Source organism: Thunnus maccoyii, chromosome 19, assembly GCF_910596095.1.
Source record: "Thunnus maccoyii chromosome 19, fThuMac1.1, whole genome shotgun sequence".
NCBI lineage: Eukaryota > Metazoa > Chordata > Actinopteri > Scombriformes > Scombridae > Thunnus > Thunnus maccoyii.
This window is the reverse complement of record NC_056551.1, coordinates 24,175,850-24,194,371: the sequence shown is the minus strand read 5'-3', so window position 1 is coordinate 24,194,371 and position 18,522 is coordinate 24,175,850. Positions and strand designations below refer to the sequence as shown.

Genomic DNA, 18,522 nt, shown 5'->3' with positions numbered 1-18,522 from the left:
AATATCATATTGTTAAGTTTGGTGTTTTTATGTAAAACAAAGATTAAATTTAAAAATGACTTGAAAATTTTCTTTCAATCCTTAAAAAAAATGAAAATAGAAATGTCTTCAGATTCTGAGCTACTTATGCTATATATTGATTAACCCCTCTTAAAGTTAATTTAATTCACATTTAGGTATTTATTATAATTATTATTATTTGTTTTTGTTTTCTTTCTGTTTATTATGCTGCTTGGAATTATTGTTAAGTGTGTTAAACAATGTTTAAACTTTAATAAAGAAAAAAACACACAAACAAAAAAACCCAACAACAATGGGACAACTTGGGAGCAGAGCTGAGCGCTGTGTGTGTGTGTGTGTGTGTGTGTGTGTGTGTGTGAGAGAGAGAGAGAGAGAGAGAGAGAGAGAGAGAGAGAGAGAGAGAGAGAGAGTGAAGGAGTGTGTATGTGTGTGGTTAGTAAGAGGTGAAAGGAGGAGAGTCTCTTTTTTCCACAGGAAATACACAATGGTCAGTTTTTTTTCCTGCTCTCGTGCTTTCCATTCGTGCATGTGTGTTTGTGTGTGTGTGTAACCTAGTTATATGCTCACATGTATGTGTGTAACCTAGTTATCTGCTAGTTATCTGCTCACAAAATGTGTGTGTGTGCGTGCGTGTGTGTGCGTGCGTGTGCGTGTGTGTGTGTGTGCGCGTGTGTGAGTGAAGGAGCGTGTATGTGTGTGGTTAATAGGAGGAGAAAGGAGGAGAGTCTCCTTTTTCCACAGGAAACACTACTTTTTTTCCTGCTCACGTGCTTTCCATTCGTGCATATGTGCTTGTGTGCGTGTGTGTGTGTGTGTGTGTGTGTGTGTGTGTGTGAGTGTGGGTGGGTGAGTTAACCTCGCCCACAGTCAAACCCAAACTTAGAAAGTAGATCACAGCTCGACCACAAGACTAAAACACAGTAAAGACTCTTGTTGAATCAGAGTCAGTTGCTTCGCGTGCTGACATTTTTGTCCTCTTCCTTTATAGGGGGGTTAAGATCTGAAAACATTACTGGGACTTTACTGAGCTTTTGTGTCCACAGAGATGTGCTCAGAGATGTTTGCAGCTAAAGCCGAAGCAGCTGTGAAGTGTCTGGGTGCGGAGGGAGATCTCATCTACAACGAAAATGCCAACTTGAAAATTGAGATGCTGACTCTGGTCAAAGTCAAAGTAAAAACCTTCTGGTCGGTCGTCAAGTACAAGATCAGTGATCTTACGCTGCTCGATCTGCTGCAGGAGCCGGACATCTCCCCAGGTGTGTATTCTGACACAAAACTATATGTTAACAGCGGTAAAAGTACCAAAAACACATTATAAAAATACTTCATTACATGTAGAAGGCTTGTGTTTATTATATAGATGATCAGCTTTGTGTAGTTAAAGTTTCATCATGTTTTTTAAACGTAAAATCTTACTCTCAACTATAGCATATACTTAAATGTATGTATATACATATATGTGTGTGTGTGTGTGTATCAAGGGATTGTTAGTACTCGGGGGACAACTTTAAATGGTTGCGTTTTGTATTTAAATACTTTTTTTCCTTTTCAAATTACGTTCTACCGTTATATGGTGACGGTGTAGAAGTAATGAAAGACCGAAGGATTGGTTTATCGTTTTAATGTACAGAATTGTGGAAGGAAGATCATTGCTCCTTTGTTTTCTTTCTGAGTGCATGCCATTGAGAGAAGGATTGTGCTCTATGGCTTGGAGGCTGTTGGTTTTCTGAGTCATGGGGGAAATGTGACTCTTGTTCATTATACATGTACATGGATAAATGGTTGTAATCCATAAATTGGTATGATTTGACCAATCACTGATAAAATATGTCGACTTGTTATAGCAAGAGAGGGGAATGACTCACTTTGTGTGCGTTCTGTCTCCTTAAGGAGTATTCATCATTTATCAGAGGGAGGGCGGTGGCTGCCCTCGCTGGAGCTACAAATATTTTCCCTTGAGCGAACTGTGACTCTTAATCCATGACCTCTGACCCCCATTTCCTCATCAGGGGGGAAAACAAAGCAAACTACCAGCCCAACTTACTGTGTCCTACCATATAGTACTGCAAAACTTACCTAACTTAGTCCAGCCAATGTAATGAGCAAACAGCACGGAGGGAGTGAGGAGTTCTCACCTAAACAAACAGATAATTTCTTAAGCAGATAATTCCTCTTTACAAATAATAATTGCATCATCACAAAAGGTGTGTGCACTTCAGTAGAATAAAGGTGCATGACAGCCGCCCTCCTACCACACAAAACCAACAACATTTAATAAGCCTACACATCTTACACACCTACATCTCAGCGCGCACACAGCCAACATTAGCAACATGTGCATATTAATGACTGTTACCCAGATAAACAGTAACATACACAACAACTGGCAACCAGAATAATGTCAGCTGGCACGGCGAACATTATTAGATTTTAAAAACTTACCCTTTGATGGTCTGGAATTATCATAGATAACTTTTGCATTACTATAGGAGAGGATAAGTTGAGGAAGTTGAGCTGGTAGTTTGCTTTTTTTTCCTGACGAGGGAAGGGAGGTCAGAGGTCAGTTTGCTATTACGTGTAATGGTAGGAAAAAGGTCAACCTTTGTTTTTTTATTGTCTCAAATACTACCTAACTTTGGTGTGAATATAATAAAATATGGTTATTTATGGTGGCGGGAATCACTTTAAAAATAACATATTGAACAAAGAGGTGGACTTGTGTTGTTTTTTATTGTTTCTATGCTAGTTGTCTTTATTCTCTTGTGTTGTTTTGAATTTTTTTGGCTTTGATTTGATTGATAATGAATAAAAAAAGGGGTAGGACTAGAAAAGTACTTCATCCTATGTGCTTTTTGAACATTGAATGGTTATTATTTGCGTTGTTTACTGAAAGTTTGACGTTATTTCTACTTGTTTTGTTTTGCTGCCTACATATTTTATTTTGTTGCTTTAACATGTTCAAAATAAAATCAATCAGTCAATCAAAAAATCACTCAGGGAGGCTCAAGGAAAAAATTTTTTGCTGCTCTGGGGAGGGTCAAGATAAAAAAATAAATAAAACAAAGTAACACCACAGCCATCCCACTTCCCTCTGGTAAATAACGAACAGTCCCTAAGTAGCATAAAATGTCAAAATTATGAATTACTTTGTCAGAATTATCACAAAAGTAGCCAAATTATGAAATATTTAGTCAAAATTATGAGATGAGTAGCCCAGATTATGAGATCTTTAGTGAAAATGATGCAATACTTATAAAAAGCTCTGAGATAATGAGGTAAAATGTCCCTGCAGAGTACACAGAGAAGGATCTGATGAAGGATTTTGAGAACCTGAGTGACAGCAGCAGTGGAGGCCGTGCAGCAGCAGGAGTTGATGCAGCTAAAGTCAAACTGGAAGTGTCTGCATCGGTGGACACTGTGGATGGAGCGTCCTCCTTCACTCTGAGGAAAAAGACTGTGGACATCAAAAAACTGAAGGAGAGCTGCGCTGACAAGTACGTCTCTGTTTGTCTCTGAATGTTAGAAAAACACACACACTCTCTCTGCTTTGTTTCCACATGTGAAGGGCTCTCAGTCAATTATTAGTAGGAATATGGACTGAAAACTCATCAAACATCTCACATGGGAATAACAAAACCTAACCCTAACCCTAACCCTAACCCTAATTCCATATTCTCACATTTCATTAAATATCCTCAACCCTTCTCCTCTCACCTGTGTTCCCTGCAGGAAGATAAAGGAGAAGATGGTGGAAATGCTGAAACTAAAGGAGACGGAGAAGCTGACTTTTGTTCACCAGAGGGTCTACAACACTGCTCCTGTCACGTTTTGTGGCAAAACTGGAAAGGACGGCCTTGTGTCGGCAGTGTGTGAAAAATTCAGGATTTCGCTGTGGGTGAGTGTTTGTGTCTCTGAGAGAAAAACTACAGAGAATAAAAAACGACTGACAAAAGATGTGAGCTACAAATAACTTCTAACTGGCTGACTCAAAGTCTATTTTATATGATGAAAAATCCAGTTAAAGTTAAGAGACTGAGGTACTTATGAAGGTCTAGGCCTGTATTCATCAAACTTCTAAGAATTACACTTAAGATTACCTTAAAGAACCAGTTGAGGATTGAAAAATTATTTGTATTATTCATCATAAACAATGACTCTATTTTCTACAATTTTTAAAATTGTAGAAAAAAAAACATGCCTCAGAAACATGTCTCAGAAGCCATGTGCTCACGTAAATTTTTATGTGTACAAATATCTGTCTGCAGTCTCTACCATCCCCCCTGTTGGCACGTAGTCCTTTTTCCCATGTGTCTGTCCTGTAAGATAAGAAAACAAACATTTTGGCACAGTTTTCGCTCTTTTGTAAGAGCATTCTGCTGGGACGCTAGACATTTGCATCACAATTTGGATTGGAGCTTGTGTAGCTGCCTTTGCTGTGCTTTCATTTCCTCTTGACACTTGAGTCCTGTGCTTTGGTACGTGCCTCACACTTGCACACAGTCACTCCCTGTGGGACTAAAATAGAGTCTAATAGGTTAGACACCAGTGATGCATGTTCAATTTGTTTACCTGTGGGTGTCAGAAATCCTTCCACAATGTCCCAAAATCATGTACAACCCCGAAAGCATCCTGCACCATTTATACAGACAGCAACCTGCTGTTTTTTGTTCCATTAGGATTAAGGAAACTGCATGAGGAACTAGTAGGTTACAGTCCTGATATCCCTCTAATCCTCTTGAAGCTAATAGGGCTAGTGATGTAGCTGCCATTGCTTTAAGGCTGTGTGGCAGCCCTGCGGCAACAGTAGTTTCCCCCCATGTTTTTGCAGCAGTACTGATGACATAAACCTCTTTTTTTCACAAACAGGTTGAGTAAAGGGTTGTTGTGGGTCTACCAAGCCCAAGGTCGGGGCTGTGGTCCATGCTTGTTTGAGTTTCACAAAACTGTCATTTCCTTCCTCAGTCCAGGTCAGTGCATCTGTAAGTCTCAGTCCATGGTCATGTGTCATCCTCTGCAGAGACTGTGCCATCTGGGCATAGTCAGGGATGCCCAAAAATGCCATCATTTGTTTTTTTGTGCTTGGTTTTGGAATTTTTAAGATGGCTTAGATCCTGTCATCTGACATTCTCTTTCCTTCTTGGGAAATCAGTTGGCCTAGGAAGGTTACTTCCTTTTTTACCCACTGCGGTGTAGAAAGACTGGCTTTGTGGCCTTGTGTTGCTAAATACTGTGGCAGTGCCACTGTATCAGTCTTACAGGCCTCTTCTGTTTCTGCGCACAAAAGGAGAACATCCACATACTGAACCCGTTTACTACTGCAGGGAGGGTGAAATCCCTCCAAGTTCTCATGTAGAGCTGCAGAGTACACTGTAGGTGATCCTACATAACCCTGACTCATTCTTGTGAATGCATGCATGTTTTTTCTTTAATTGTGAATGCAAACCAGAATTGCTAATCTGGATGTACTGGTATGCTGAAAAATGTATTTGCTAGGTCGACTGCAGTAAAACACTTACTGTTATTTGGTACCTGTGTTAGGATTGTGTGAGGATCAGGTACTGCCTGGCATGGACTGCATCATTCACTGCTTTTAAATCTTGGACAAACCTCCAAGTCATAAACTGGCCTTCCTGCTGTGCCTTTTTGACCGGAAAGATAGGTGTGCACACAGTTGAATCTGGACATGGCAAAATTACTCCCTTTTCTAGTAATGCATTACAACTGGTGTTATTCCCTCAATAGCCTCTGGTTTAAGTGGATACGGGGTTCTGCATGATCTGTAATCAGATTTAGGCGTCACAATTATTAAAGGTGCTGCATTATTCATCATACCCATAGTTCATTTGAAACATCTGTCAGCCTTGGATCAGAGACAGTCAATGATGACTGACATAATTTTGGCCTCTTTGTGAGAGTATATGCACTGCATGTAATCCCACAAATATAAAACCAAATGATTTAGTGAGATTTATAATGGGCACCAGTTAGCAAACCTGACTCTTTTCCTTCTCCACTGTTTCTCAAATCCTTCATCTGGTCCTGGAGTGTGTTTGACATAAGCAGTGCAGTGTAAATCTTCAAGTTGCATGCAGTCTATCCCACTGGTGGTTACATGTTGTTTAGCAAAATCTCTCTTTCTGCCACCAACAAATTGGTCACTGATAATTCCACTGGGGAAACAATTTTCTGAACCATTAACATTTCTATATCATCAAGTGTGTGTGTTTGTCTCACCCTCTTCCAGGTCTCTTCCTGTCCCCACTGGTTCTTCTTTGTTACTTTATCGTTGGCTTGTTTTATTACCTAGCATACCCCAGCACATCAGCGAGCCAGTCTCTGTCCACATGAATGCAATGTTTAATCGCATTGTTTTTGATTTCTGGTAAAGGTCCTTCAACAAGGCTGGGCACTCCATGGAATATCCTGGTCGAGTGGTCAGGCTGCATCACCAGTTGCTTCCACATGACCCATGCCAAAGCCCAGTTTCCATTTCAGCAGTCTCTGACTTTCTTCTGAAGTCAGGCGATGGTGACACATTAGTTCCTGGATTTGCAGGCAGAATTCACCTCCTCCTACCTTGGAGGGGTGTTGTAGTTCCTTCAGGTCACTGTGTCTCCATGGGCGGTACACATGCATGGTTAATGGCGCACCATTCTGCCCTCCCTGTGGATTTGGTACCTCCACAATAGGCATAGTTACCACTGCTCCATCGGTTCCTCTTGGCTGCCTCAAAAGAGAGAACAGAATGTTTCCTTGGTGAGAGAGGTCATGTGATGACGGTGATAGTAGCAGTTGAGCTGGTGATGAACATGCAACTGCCACAGCTTCTACTCATGCATGGTGCTCTTGGCACTGCTGCTCAGCAGCATGTCGAATGTGGTAGGCTACGCCTGGTGGGGAGAAGAGTGGGTCGTCAGTGTCTCCCACTGCTGCTAATCCATCAAGATCTGGACATCTGAGGCTGCTGTGTGTCTGTGAGGCTGGCTGTGTTGGTGGAGGCAGGGTTCAACAGTTGGCATCTCCTTCAGGTTGTGACTGGTACGGGGGTGGTTGCGGTGCTGTTGCAGGGGGACAGTCCAGGACCAGCCCTGGGTGAGCTTTCTTATCCGCTTTTTCCTTATCTGTCTCTATTCTTTTTCATATCACTCACAACACTCTCTTTATCCCATACACAAAGGTCTGCCAACCGACATCCTTTTTGCCTTTCTTTTCCCTTTTATAGTTTACATAGTTGTTTTCTCAAATTTTCAGATTTTCAGTCTGATTTAAACTAAACAACCATGTGCTGGAAACCCACATTCATTCCACAGTTTCAGATGTGCACATGTCCATTCACCATGTTTATAACACATCATCTTTGCACAGCCTTCATAATCATTTTTGTCCCCTCCCCACACAAACGCTTTATACTTTCAGCCTCCACCCAACACAACTATCAATACAAGAATCTTGTGTACAGTCACACTTCTCTGTCTGCAGACACCTGTTTCCTGCAAGATAATCGATAACAATTCCATATATGGAGTCATGCCTGTCTCATACAGTTTCCAGTTCTTGCATTTAGTTTCCCTTTTTTCAACCATCACTTCTTAGAATCGGGGTCACCATGTATCATGCGCTACTGATAACCTTTCCTATTTCTTCTTTTCCTAACAGACATTTTGCATAAAACAGAACAATGTGATCACAACATATAAAGATCAATAGACAGGGTCAAGAGTGTATCATATTCTTTAAAGACAGAACTAATCAACTGAACACACTTGTACACCGGATTAACGATCATCAAAATATTAATATATGTATTTTCTCCAACAGTACACTTCTAATGATCATTTTTTTCCCCTCCACAGTGTGTTTCCATGTGCTCTGTGTAAAAAGTAGTATAAATAGGGAGCTGATGATGTCACAGTGTTTGCTGGGGCCAAAGTTTGAAAAGTAAAAAAAAAATCTGGGGGTGTTGAGTTAGAGTGAAGTGATCTCATCTCTGAGGCTAGCAGCTCCAGGCTACATTAGCTGCTACTAGCATACCTGTTGTGGAAATTTAAGATGAATTCACAGGGAGCAAGTTGTTTTTCAGAGTTTTATTGCAATATCCAAGGTACACATTTGCAAATGCAGATCTCTCAGTTTGGCTGAAAGAGATGCCTGAATGATTATTTGTACAAAATAAATTACATGCATCATAACACAATACAGTTGTCCTTTGTCCATTCACAGCTCAATCTAAAGGGGTTTCTGCACCTGCGTCTTTATCTGCTGAGTTTTAAGGTTGACAGCCGAATCACAACTTTGCCTTTGTTAACATTCTGGCAACCGGTGGTTGTAAATGCTCACACGAGAGGAAGAAGACACACTCTGCACTCAGCCATAAGACAGTATAGGACTAATAGAAGACCAGCCTGGTCACCAGAATAAAACGTTGGCATTGTATGTTTCTGCAAACCATGAATATGTTGAATCTCTACATTTCATCATGTGTAATACGTAGCATATCAACATTTCAACAATACATATATCAATGTTTCTGAAGTGACATAGTTCACATGAGATCTATATGAACTGACTTTCTCATTAGCAGGAGGAGGGGTCGGTGGATGGCTAGGAAGTTAGCTGCAGCAGAGAGCACGGGTCAAGACCACCTCGAAACCAATGCCCACTTCCCATTTCAACCAAGATGTTGACCCTTTTTCCGGTGACAAAACTGGGTGTCTTTAGTGAGATGTCATTAAGTGAGATGACATTAGCAGCCGTTTTTTTTATTTTATTTTATTATTTTAATCCAAACCATGATCTTTCCCTTCCCTAATCTTTCCCTAACCTTGTGCCTTAACCTAACCAGACCTTAACCCATAAGAACCCATGGTGACACAGGTGTCACCAACCCTTTCAGTGTTCTGGAAAATTCCTTATACAGCTTTATCCTTGATTTTAACTCATGAAGTCCCTAAGTGACATCTACTGAACATCCTGGTGCAGTCATGTGACAATGTGTGAATCTGTGTACCCATGTGACATCACTTCCAAAATGGTCAGCAAATGTGACAGAACTAGCTAATTTTAAAAAGCTTGTTTTTTGTTACTAAAAGGTAGGTTTCAACCCATTTAAAAATTCTGATGCTTTAATAAGACGTCCTGTATTACATTTAACCTGTTCTGACCACATTTCTTGAAAAGAATTGATATAAAACAAGTTAGGGAAATATCGTTATTACATATATGTTACATTACAGTTCTTTGACACTGAAGGTAGAATTTAAAAAAAAATTGTTCCTTGAAATGTGTTCCTTGTGGTCCATTTGGTCTGTTTTATATTCCCCATAATTTTCCTTTAAGGAGAAATGGGTCTGGGTTCTTATGGGTTAACCACAGTGTTGTCACATCATAAAACATCATTATTCAACTGATAATAGCCAACATTGAAACATAGACATTCAACATATGAAATGTAGACATTTCGATCCATGGTTTGCAGAAACGCCAACGTTTTATTCTGGCGATTGGGTTGAGAAGACAAAGAGCGCACATAAACTTAAGACAATAAAACATAGGAGTAAAAATATCCATTACGTAACGCACCACAATCTCCAGGTGCATTGTGGATAATGTGGGCAACATGTTTCGAAAAGGAAGAAGAATGTGTGGACTAATAAAGACAATATCTCTGGTTTTGCCGCATCAATTTTCATCCATTTCATTCCTTTCATCCAAAAACTGTCCATCATGAGTCTGATGATGTCACAGGAGTGAAATGATGAATCTGTGGAGGATTATTTTAAGGTAAACCTCCAAACACCAAGTAAATGGACTCTAAAAAAATCTCTTTACTTCATCTAAAGTGTGTGAAAGCTGAGAGGATCTGAGTCTTAATTCACTTCACGCATCTCGGGTCAGATAGCTTTCAGATCTCAAGAGATCCGAGTGTAATTGTATCTAAGGATCATTCTGGTGATTTACTATGTTTACGTCATGTTTGGATCTAAACCGACAATAAACTGATCTACTAACAAGTATTGTTTGTGTATCCAAAGCCTGATATATCTTATTCCTTTTGTGCTGTGACCTCTGTTGTTGTTCAAAAACATGACATGTTCCTTAATTATGAAGAGTTTGGTCACGTTAGTTTGTTTAAAAACAGCTCCAAAGACTAATAACAGCGATCATATTGTCAGTCTCTGAAAAGTATTTCTGTGTCAGGAGGAAAAATATAGAGAATCACAAGAATTAGCCTGTAAATCATGTCTGGATTTTATTCTGATATGACACCTGAAATGTTTGAGTGTAAACGTGTCTCACTGATCCTGCTGTGTTTGTTCCTTCAGAGGAAGAAGAAGGACTTGACAAGCTTCACTGTTCCCGAAGATGTCACCTTTGCTTACAGCCTGATGGAGATCACCACTGAGGACAATACTCTGGGTGAGACACAACTCTCTCTGTTACTGCGTCTCTACTCACCCACACAACACATGTTAGTGCTGCTGTAAATCACATCTGCACAGTTTGAACACATTCTTTTTAAAAAAAGACGGAAGCTATCTCTTCCTGTTTATCCCCACCTATTTATCAGTAATAATAGTCTATAAAGAGTAAATACATGTTTATAACTCTTTGTTATGTATTAAAAATCAGTCTATAAAGAGATAATAAATGGTTTATAATTCGCTATAATGTAGCTGTCAGCAGATATAAGTGTTTATTAATGTATTAGTCAACAACTATAACTCCTCCTGTTGACACCTTGAAGTATTTCCTGCTGTATGAACAAATAATGAATGACATTATAATAAAACACAGCGGTCATAATACAAAATAGGTCTCCATAGGAGAAGTAAATAAACACTTACAATTTCCTTATATCTGCTTATAACTACATTATAGTGAGTTGTAAACCATTTTAAACTGTTTAGATACTGATTATTAATGATAACAAACATGTTTACAGGTGTGAAGACAGGTGAGATGAGCACATTCTGCCTTCGGAAATATAAGATTCTTTTGTTTTTGTGTGTTTATACGTCTGGTGTTTGAATCTAGATAGACAACACAGGTTAATATAACAGCAGATGGAGATGAAGAGATAACTTCATAACTTGTTCTTCACTTTTGTTCAGGTATTCCACCTCGATTCATCAATATGGAACGTTATAACAAAGGTCTGTTTTTAGCTTTCTATCAACTTTTCAACTTATTTTTACTGAGAAGCTCAGTTCTGTTGTTTACTGCTCATCTCTGTCTTCACTGTCATACTGATGCTGCTGCTGTTGACTCCATCTTATATCCAATAACTTATAAATTGATACCATGGAAACCTCGGCAGGATGGTGGAAGGTCAGCACAGATGGAGACGACGAGACGCTGCAACAACTGACGGAAGGTCAGTTTGAGTCCTAAATGTCCTCACAATGTAACCTCATTTAAATCATATTCGATACCTGAGTTTCTGAGACTTCTACATCATCAACAAGATCAGTCATCACCTGAAAAACCTGGTGTTCATCATCTGCCACATGTTAGCTGCCCTCTTGTGGCGAAAACTGATTTTGCAGTGGTTTTTCTCAAAAATTGCGATAAAATTTGACATGTTTTGTGCTCTTTTTGTGGCAAAATTGCAGGAATTTGGAAAAATTGCAAGCAAAGGAAAATAATGTGAAATAATGAAGGATAAAATCTAATCACTTCCTATGCACTGCGATGACATAAGTTACCACGACACAAAATCCCACAATTGGTCCAAATCACAAGCAAGCTCTCGCAAATATTGCGGAGATTTCTTGAATTTGTGTTAATGATTGTGATCGCAAAATCACAATTTCATGGAGGGACTGGTTGAATATTATTAGGGACTGAGCCCAAGAGGCAGAGGACTACTGTAAAACAGTAGCACTGTAAAACAATGAGTATTTTTCTATGTCCAGCTGCAGTTACTTATTGTACTTATGTCACACCTGACAGTACACATGTCAATCAAACTTTCAAAATAAAAGCACACCGCACTTGTTACAAATATCCCTCATTTTTAAAAGGCAAAATGATCTGATCCTGGCGGGCCAGAGTGCGAGGTCCCGACCAACGCTGCTTGCAGCTTTAATTATTATTATTATTATTATTATTATTATTATTATTATTATTGCAGTGCAATGCAGGAAATTATGGAAGGACATTACGTTCACCAAAGAAAAATAAATTGGATACCTTATCTCATAGTCATATTTAAGTATCTTATAATTATTAATAATTATAATTATGAGATAGTTTTCTCATAATTATGAGATCCTCATCTTGTTATTATGAGAAAAGTTTGAAGTTGTCAATCATCATTTGAGAAGACAGAAGCATAATGACGCTACTTGATTTCTGATCTTGAGGTTGATATGCTGACGGATGTGAAATACAGCAGTAGTAGGAGCAGGAGAGAGCAAGTCACAGTGAGCAGAATCAGACAGTGATCTTGTGAGCAACAGCAACTTATGAGCAGTGTCAAGAAGCAGAGACTGTACTACATCGTATCATGCAGGAAACATACAGAGAAAAGACTAGAGATGGTTACACAACTACAGTAATTAGGGTGATCAGAAATCAGTCTGGAAGTATATAGGGAGGGCAAAGATGACTGCTTGTTGTTTTTAATGTTTAGTAATCAACATCATGTAAAAATATTTCTTTTCCTGACAGGCAGTGAAAACCTGATATCAGATACAAATTTAGCATCATTACATCGACCTTTGTTATGTTGTGTTGAACTTTCCTACTTTACTCACTGGATTAAATGGTAACTGCTGTTGTGTTTCCTGCAGACATATTTCAGAAAGCAGCTCTTCTGCAGCCGCTGGAAGACCTTCGTGAGTCAAGACGTCGTGATCTGTTGAAAACACTCAGTGAGCTTCTGCAAGACAGAGACGCTCTCTCTCTTCTGGAGGAAACAGTAAGACCAATGTTCACAACAGTCAGGGTGAAAACCTGTGCGAAGCTCTGTGTGGTCCTCCAGAGGTTTCTGGAGGGAACATTTAACATTTATCACGTACTGGAGACATGATATATGTCACACCTTCATCTGTTTCCTCTCTTCAGTTGGATCAGAGCAGTAAAGGAGTGTTTAAGCGTCCACAGTCTCCAGCTGTCTCTTCATTCATGGATCTTCTTGATGTTTCTGAAGTCTTCAATTCTCAGAAGAATGCTGCTCACCTGCTTGTCAGCGCCATGGAAGGTATGGACTGACACACACTACACACTGATTTAGCAGAATCTACAGCACATGATGAATGAATTAAAACATTTTCTGTTATTTTTTCTCCCCAGGTTTACCAGATGATGCTGCAGCTCTTCTGGCTACCTGCAGTCCTGAAACACTAAGAGTCCTCCAGCAGCTGGTTGGTTTATTCCCTCACTAACATCTACATGCCAGTCCCTCCAGGATTTTGCAGTTTTTTGTGATTATTGCAGCCAAAATTATTTGATTGTGCAGTGGCTGCTTGACAACTGTGATACAATATGCAATTTTTTATGCAGTCTGCTTGCGGTAAAATTGGGGGAATTTAGAAAAATTGCAAGCAAAGGAAAATAATGTGATTTCAAAAAAAACCTACTACCAATGAAGAGTCATATGCAATCAATCAATCAATCAATCAATTTTTATTTATATAGCGCCAAATCACAACAAAAGTGATCTCAGGGCACTTTTCACATTAGAGCAGGTCAAGACCGTACTCTTTAATTTACAGAGATGCTTTTGCTGCTTTGACCAGTTGAGTTGAGAGAGAGAAAGAAAGAGGGAAAGGGGAGGAGGGGGGGGCAGAATAACAACAATCATAACAATAACAGCAGCCAGGGAAGGATGCCAACAGGACCGCGAAGGACCACGAAGGCTCAGCCTGCAACCCAGGGTTTCCTGCGAGATGAGAAAGTACAAAAAACTCTAAGGAAGAAGCAAAATTAGTTACATGCATTGATGTTACATGAATGCATACAGATGGAGAGGAGGAAGAGGAGAGAGGAGCTCAGTGCATCATGGGAAGTCCCCCAGCAGTCTAGGCCTATAGCAGCATAACTAAGGGCTGATCCAAGGTGAGCCTGGTCGGCCCTAACTATAAGCTTTATCAAAAAGGAAAGTTTTAAGCCTACTCTTAAACATAGAGAGGGTGTCTGCACCCCGGACCGAGTCTAGAAGATGGTTCCACAGGAGAGGAGCCTGATAGCTGAAGGCTCTGCCTCCCATTCTACTTTTAAAGACTGTAGGAACCACCAGTAAGCCTGCATTCTGGGAGCGCAGTGTTCTAGTGGGGTAATATGGTACTCTGAGCTCTTCAAGATATGATGGTGCCTGACCATTAAGGGCTTTGTAAGTTAGGAGAAGGATTTTAAATTCTATTCTGGATTTTACAGGAAGCCAATGTAGCGAAGCTAAAATGTGATCTCTTTTTCTAGTTTTAGTCAGTACACGTGCAGCTGCATTCTGGACCAGCTGGAGAGTCTTTAGAGACTTGTTAGGGTAGCCTGATAATAAGGAATTGCAATAATCCAGCCTAGAAGTAACAAATGCGTGGACTAGTTTTTCTGCATCTTTTTGGTAGCAGGATGTGCCTGATTTTTGCGATATTACGTAAGTGAAAAAAGGCAGTCTTTGAAATTTGATTTATGTGGGAGTTAAAGGACGTATCCTGATCAAAGATAACTCCCAGATTCCTTACAGTGGAACTAGAGGCCAGGGTAATGCCATCCAGAGTAGCTATATCATTAGATAATGTGTTTCTAATCATTTCCTTCGATAAAAAGCATACTAGATATCACAGAAACAACTATATTTCAGTGGTATTTTTTAAATGTATATTCTGAACATGAGAACAATGGGCTCAAAGTTATATAAAAAAGAAAATACTGTACCTCAGTTCCAAATTGAATCAAACCTCATTTGGGAACGTTTGGGAATTGTTTTGCTCGGTCTATGGCATCATTTTTGTTGGCAGGTGAGATTTGTCTGTCTTCCACCTGAATGCACCTGAATCCTTGCTGAAGTTGTGGTTATCTCATAAAATTGCAAGCTCTCGCAAATATTGTGGAGATTTCTTGAGTTTGTGTTAATTATTGCGTTCGCAAAATCACAATTTCCTGGAAGGACTGACATACTCTAAATGTTGCTATTATAGTATTGATCTCATCACAGCAACATTCAAGAACATCTTTCTCTGTCTGTCTGTGTCTTGTCTTGTTGTTCAGGTGAACAGCCTGGAGGAGAACGCTCAGGTCAAACTCCCAGAGTCTCTGCCTGCCTCCCTGCAGGAAGAAGGAGAGCTCCGCTGGGCGGCCGAGCTTCTCTGTTTGACCGATCAGACGCTGACAGAGCTGAGAGATCAGTGGGACAGACCAGAGTTCCCACCAAAATTGCTGCTGGAGCTTGTGTGTCTCGTCGTGCAGGGACTCAGCTTGATGAAGCCCAAAACACACTCATAATGTAGTCAGCTCTTCTTTTATTATAGAGTCAGTATTAAAGGACAGGTGACAACAGTCAGGTGTCCATATGAACAGTGACAGAGGTTTCCTCGCTCTAATCATTCCTCCTGGTAATACTGGCTTCTAAAAGATTCCCTTCAAATGTGCTTTCAGTGTAAGTGATGGAGGCCAAAATCCACAGTTTGTCCACACAGTCATTTTGTGCAAAAATGCATTCAAAAGTTGATCTGAAGCTTATATTAGGCTTCAAGTCTGTCAAGAAAAAGACACTATAGGTTGTAAATTAATGTTTAATGACAGATGCCATCAAATGGCCATAGTAATTATGACCCAGGGAAGTGACGCAATTCAGATGACATTAGGTGACTTCCTTAGTAGGAGGAGGCAGGTTGGGTGGATAGCAAGATAATTGGTTTTAAGGGCAATAATGGACTTAGGGGAAGGAGACTGCTATTTGCTTCATGTTTCAACCACCTAAGGAAGGAGAAACCACATTTCAAATAATGATTTTAACCCCAAACATGATCTTTCGCTAATCCTAACCAAGTGCTTTTTGTGCCTAAACCTACCCAGACCTTAACCACAGAGTTGTCACATCATAAACCATCATTATTTTTTAAAAGTGATTTTTAACGGTTTTTAACGGTTTTTAATGGTTTTTACGCTCCTATTTTGGAAAGCAGTACATTATGCTTCAGTGGGTCATTCTGGAGTGCAGATAGAATCAACGTATTTCCTCCAGAAATAAACTTAGTTTTTATGGGTGCTATGTCATCCATAATTTGTGTCACTGGCAAATTCTGCCTAGTCAATTAAAGATAATAATATATATATAGGCATTACACTTATCACTACTCAGAGTATACTCCATAACCATCAAAAATAAGAAAATAAATGCATATAAAAAATATAAGTGATGCAACTTATTGTCAACTCTTAGGTATTAATGTAAGACACTACATACTGATTAAGGTAATAGCATTTTAAAGTCTACACTCAATGCTAAGCATATAAGCTAATGACTAACAAATTTCAATAGAAACTCAAGGTATAGTAAAATGAAAGCATTCCAATGCATAGTCTAAACCAAAACATTCAAACATTGTTACACATAGATATCACCACCATAATTCTGAAGAAGTTCAGTCTACAACCCATGTACTTTGCGTACAGTAGAGGGTCACCGCCATGGAGAGGTTACTAGCACTTAAGATGCGTGGTGGTATGGAATCCATCTCTTCAACACCCTGGTAGTCATAATACATCACCAACTTGGTAACACAAACAGGTTCCAATTCTGCTGAATTAGGTTTGCACTGCGCTACCATCTTCTTAAGGTCAGTTGCAAATATTTTCCCACAAATCTTAGGCTCTGGAAGTCTTTTAATAATAGCCTGTAACTCTGTTATTTTCCAGGGTCTATACACATGTTGAACACTCCCAGCCCCATCGGGGCATTCTAGCATTGGCGCAAAAAATGCACTTTCCAAAGAACCTCTAAATGCTCCTCCTTGTACAGCTATAGATGAAAAATCCAATGTTGGAGTTGACATCATGGGCTGCTTTTTTCTGCATTGTTACTAGGCTCCATATAGGAGTAGAAAGACATGGTGTCTCTTGAGGTGCCAATGTAGGTGTCTTCAAAGCCTGTATATGATGGAGATGACTGGTCAGTAGATGGTGCTGCAGCATCTCCTCTGCTATCTGGTGCTATAGATGCTCCCACTGCAGTTCCACCTTCCACCTGCAGGTTATGTTGTTGTTCATCAGGGAGAGCCCCAGCTCCTGGCTGTGGAGGATGTCTTACTGCTGAGCAATCCAATAAATCATCCACTGTACGTACACTGAAGCCCCTCCCTCTGCCTCTCACTGGCAGTCACAAACACACCCAGAGACTATTGTCTCATTAAGAGCAGATATATAGAGGTAGCACACAGATCTCACTCTTGATGCATTTTGTCCCATGTGACTAGAGAACAGGCTAGTCTCCTGGAAGGCATTTTAAACAATCTGTTGCCAAGGCCCTGCAGGCTGGATAACCTGCTTTGAAGGTACACACACTTTCGTTACACACTTTCAACCAATTGGCAGATCTAGTCACCTCATGCCTCCTCATTCACCTCATGCATATCACATACAGACGGATGACAAATTAACGGATCATCACCATCATAAAGTGTCTAAGTAAGGTGTTGTGCCACCACGTGCCAACAGAACAGCTTCAATGCACCTTGGCATTGATTCAACAAGTCTATGAAACTCTACTGGATGGATGGAACAACATTCTTCTAAAAGATATTCCCTCACTAGGTGTTTTGATGATGGTGGTGTAGAGTGCTGTCTAACACCTTGGTCCAAAATCCCCCTGAGGTCTTTAATAATGTCTTTTGCATAGATCTAAATGCAGATGTCACTTTAGACAAGGTTGTACCAAACCATTTCATCGCACTACATTTGGGCAGTCAGCTTTCTCTGTGAAAGCCACAACTCAGTGGAATGCCCTACCTGATGATATGAAAAACTGTAGTTCAATCAATACATTCGAGGCCAAATTAAAAAATCTACTAAAGACCAATCAACTGGGTGACCACTGAGTCTAGTTTACATTATTAATTTCTAATTGACATTGTGGATGTATGTGATGTGCTGTTGTGTGTAGTTTTGTATTTTGTATGATGTGTTCTGTGTTTTTTTTTTGTTTTTTTTGCTTTGCACTGTTTGTTGTTGTGCTGTTGTATGTTTTGATTGTGGGGGGCTACGGATGCAAATTAGCTTCAAGCTAACTCCGGTGCAGTGCATCTTTAATGTTTAAAACTGCACACCGTCCCAATCAATAAATCAAATCAGTCAGTGTTCTTATTGAGACACCAGCCAGTTAAGCAGTCCATGTGACTGAAGCTCCTGCCATCCGTGCCCCAACAGTGACCCTCTTTCAAAGTCACCTAGATATTTTCCTTTTGCCATCTTGATACAGATTCAGAATCAACTGGGCCTGCTCAATATTCTTTTACATGCCACAGAGCATGATTGGATGTTAATTGCTTAACGGTACCATGC

General features: G+C 39.9%; 1 protein-coding gene across 1 annotated transcript; it reads left to right on the top strand.

Annotated features, from left to right (window-relative positions):
* Nucleotides 1-766: 766 nt before the first annotated feature.
* On the top strand, nt 767-17,990 carry LOC121886036 (gasdermin-E-like). Its single transcript, XM_042395923.1, has 10 exons — nt 767-1,277; nt 3,314-3,515; nt 3,751-3,916; nt 10,344-10,437; nt 11,133-11,174; nt 11,339-11,395; nt 12,816-12,943; nt 13,090-13,225; nt 13,318-13,388; nt 15,232-17,990. Exons 1-10 carry the CDS (start codon nt 1,067-1,069, stop codon nt 15,463-15,465), a joined length of 1,341 nt encoding a protein of 446 aa, XP_042251857.1. The 5' UTR covers nt 767-1,066; the 3' UTR covers nt 15,466-17,990.
* The last annotated feature ends 532 nt before the right edge of the window (nt 17,991-18,522 follow it).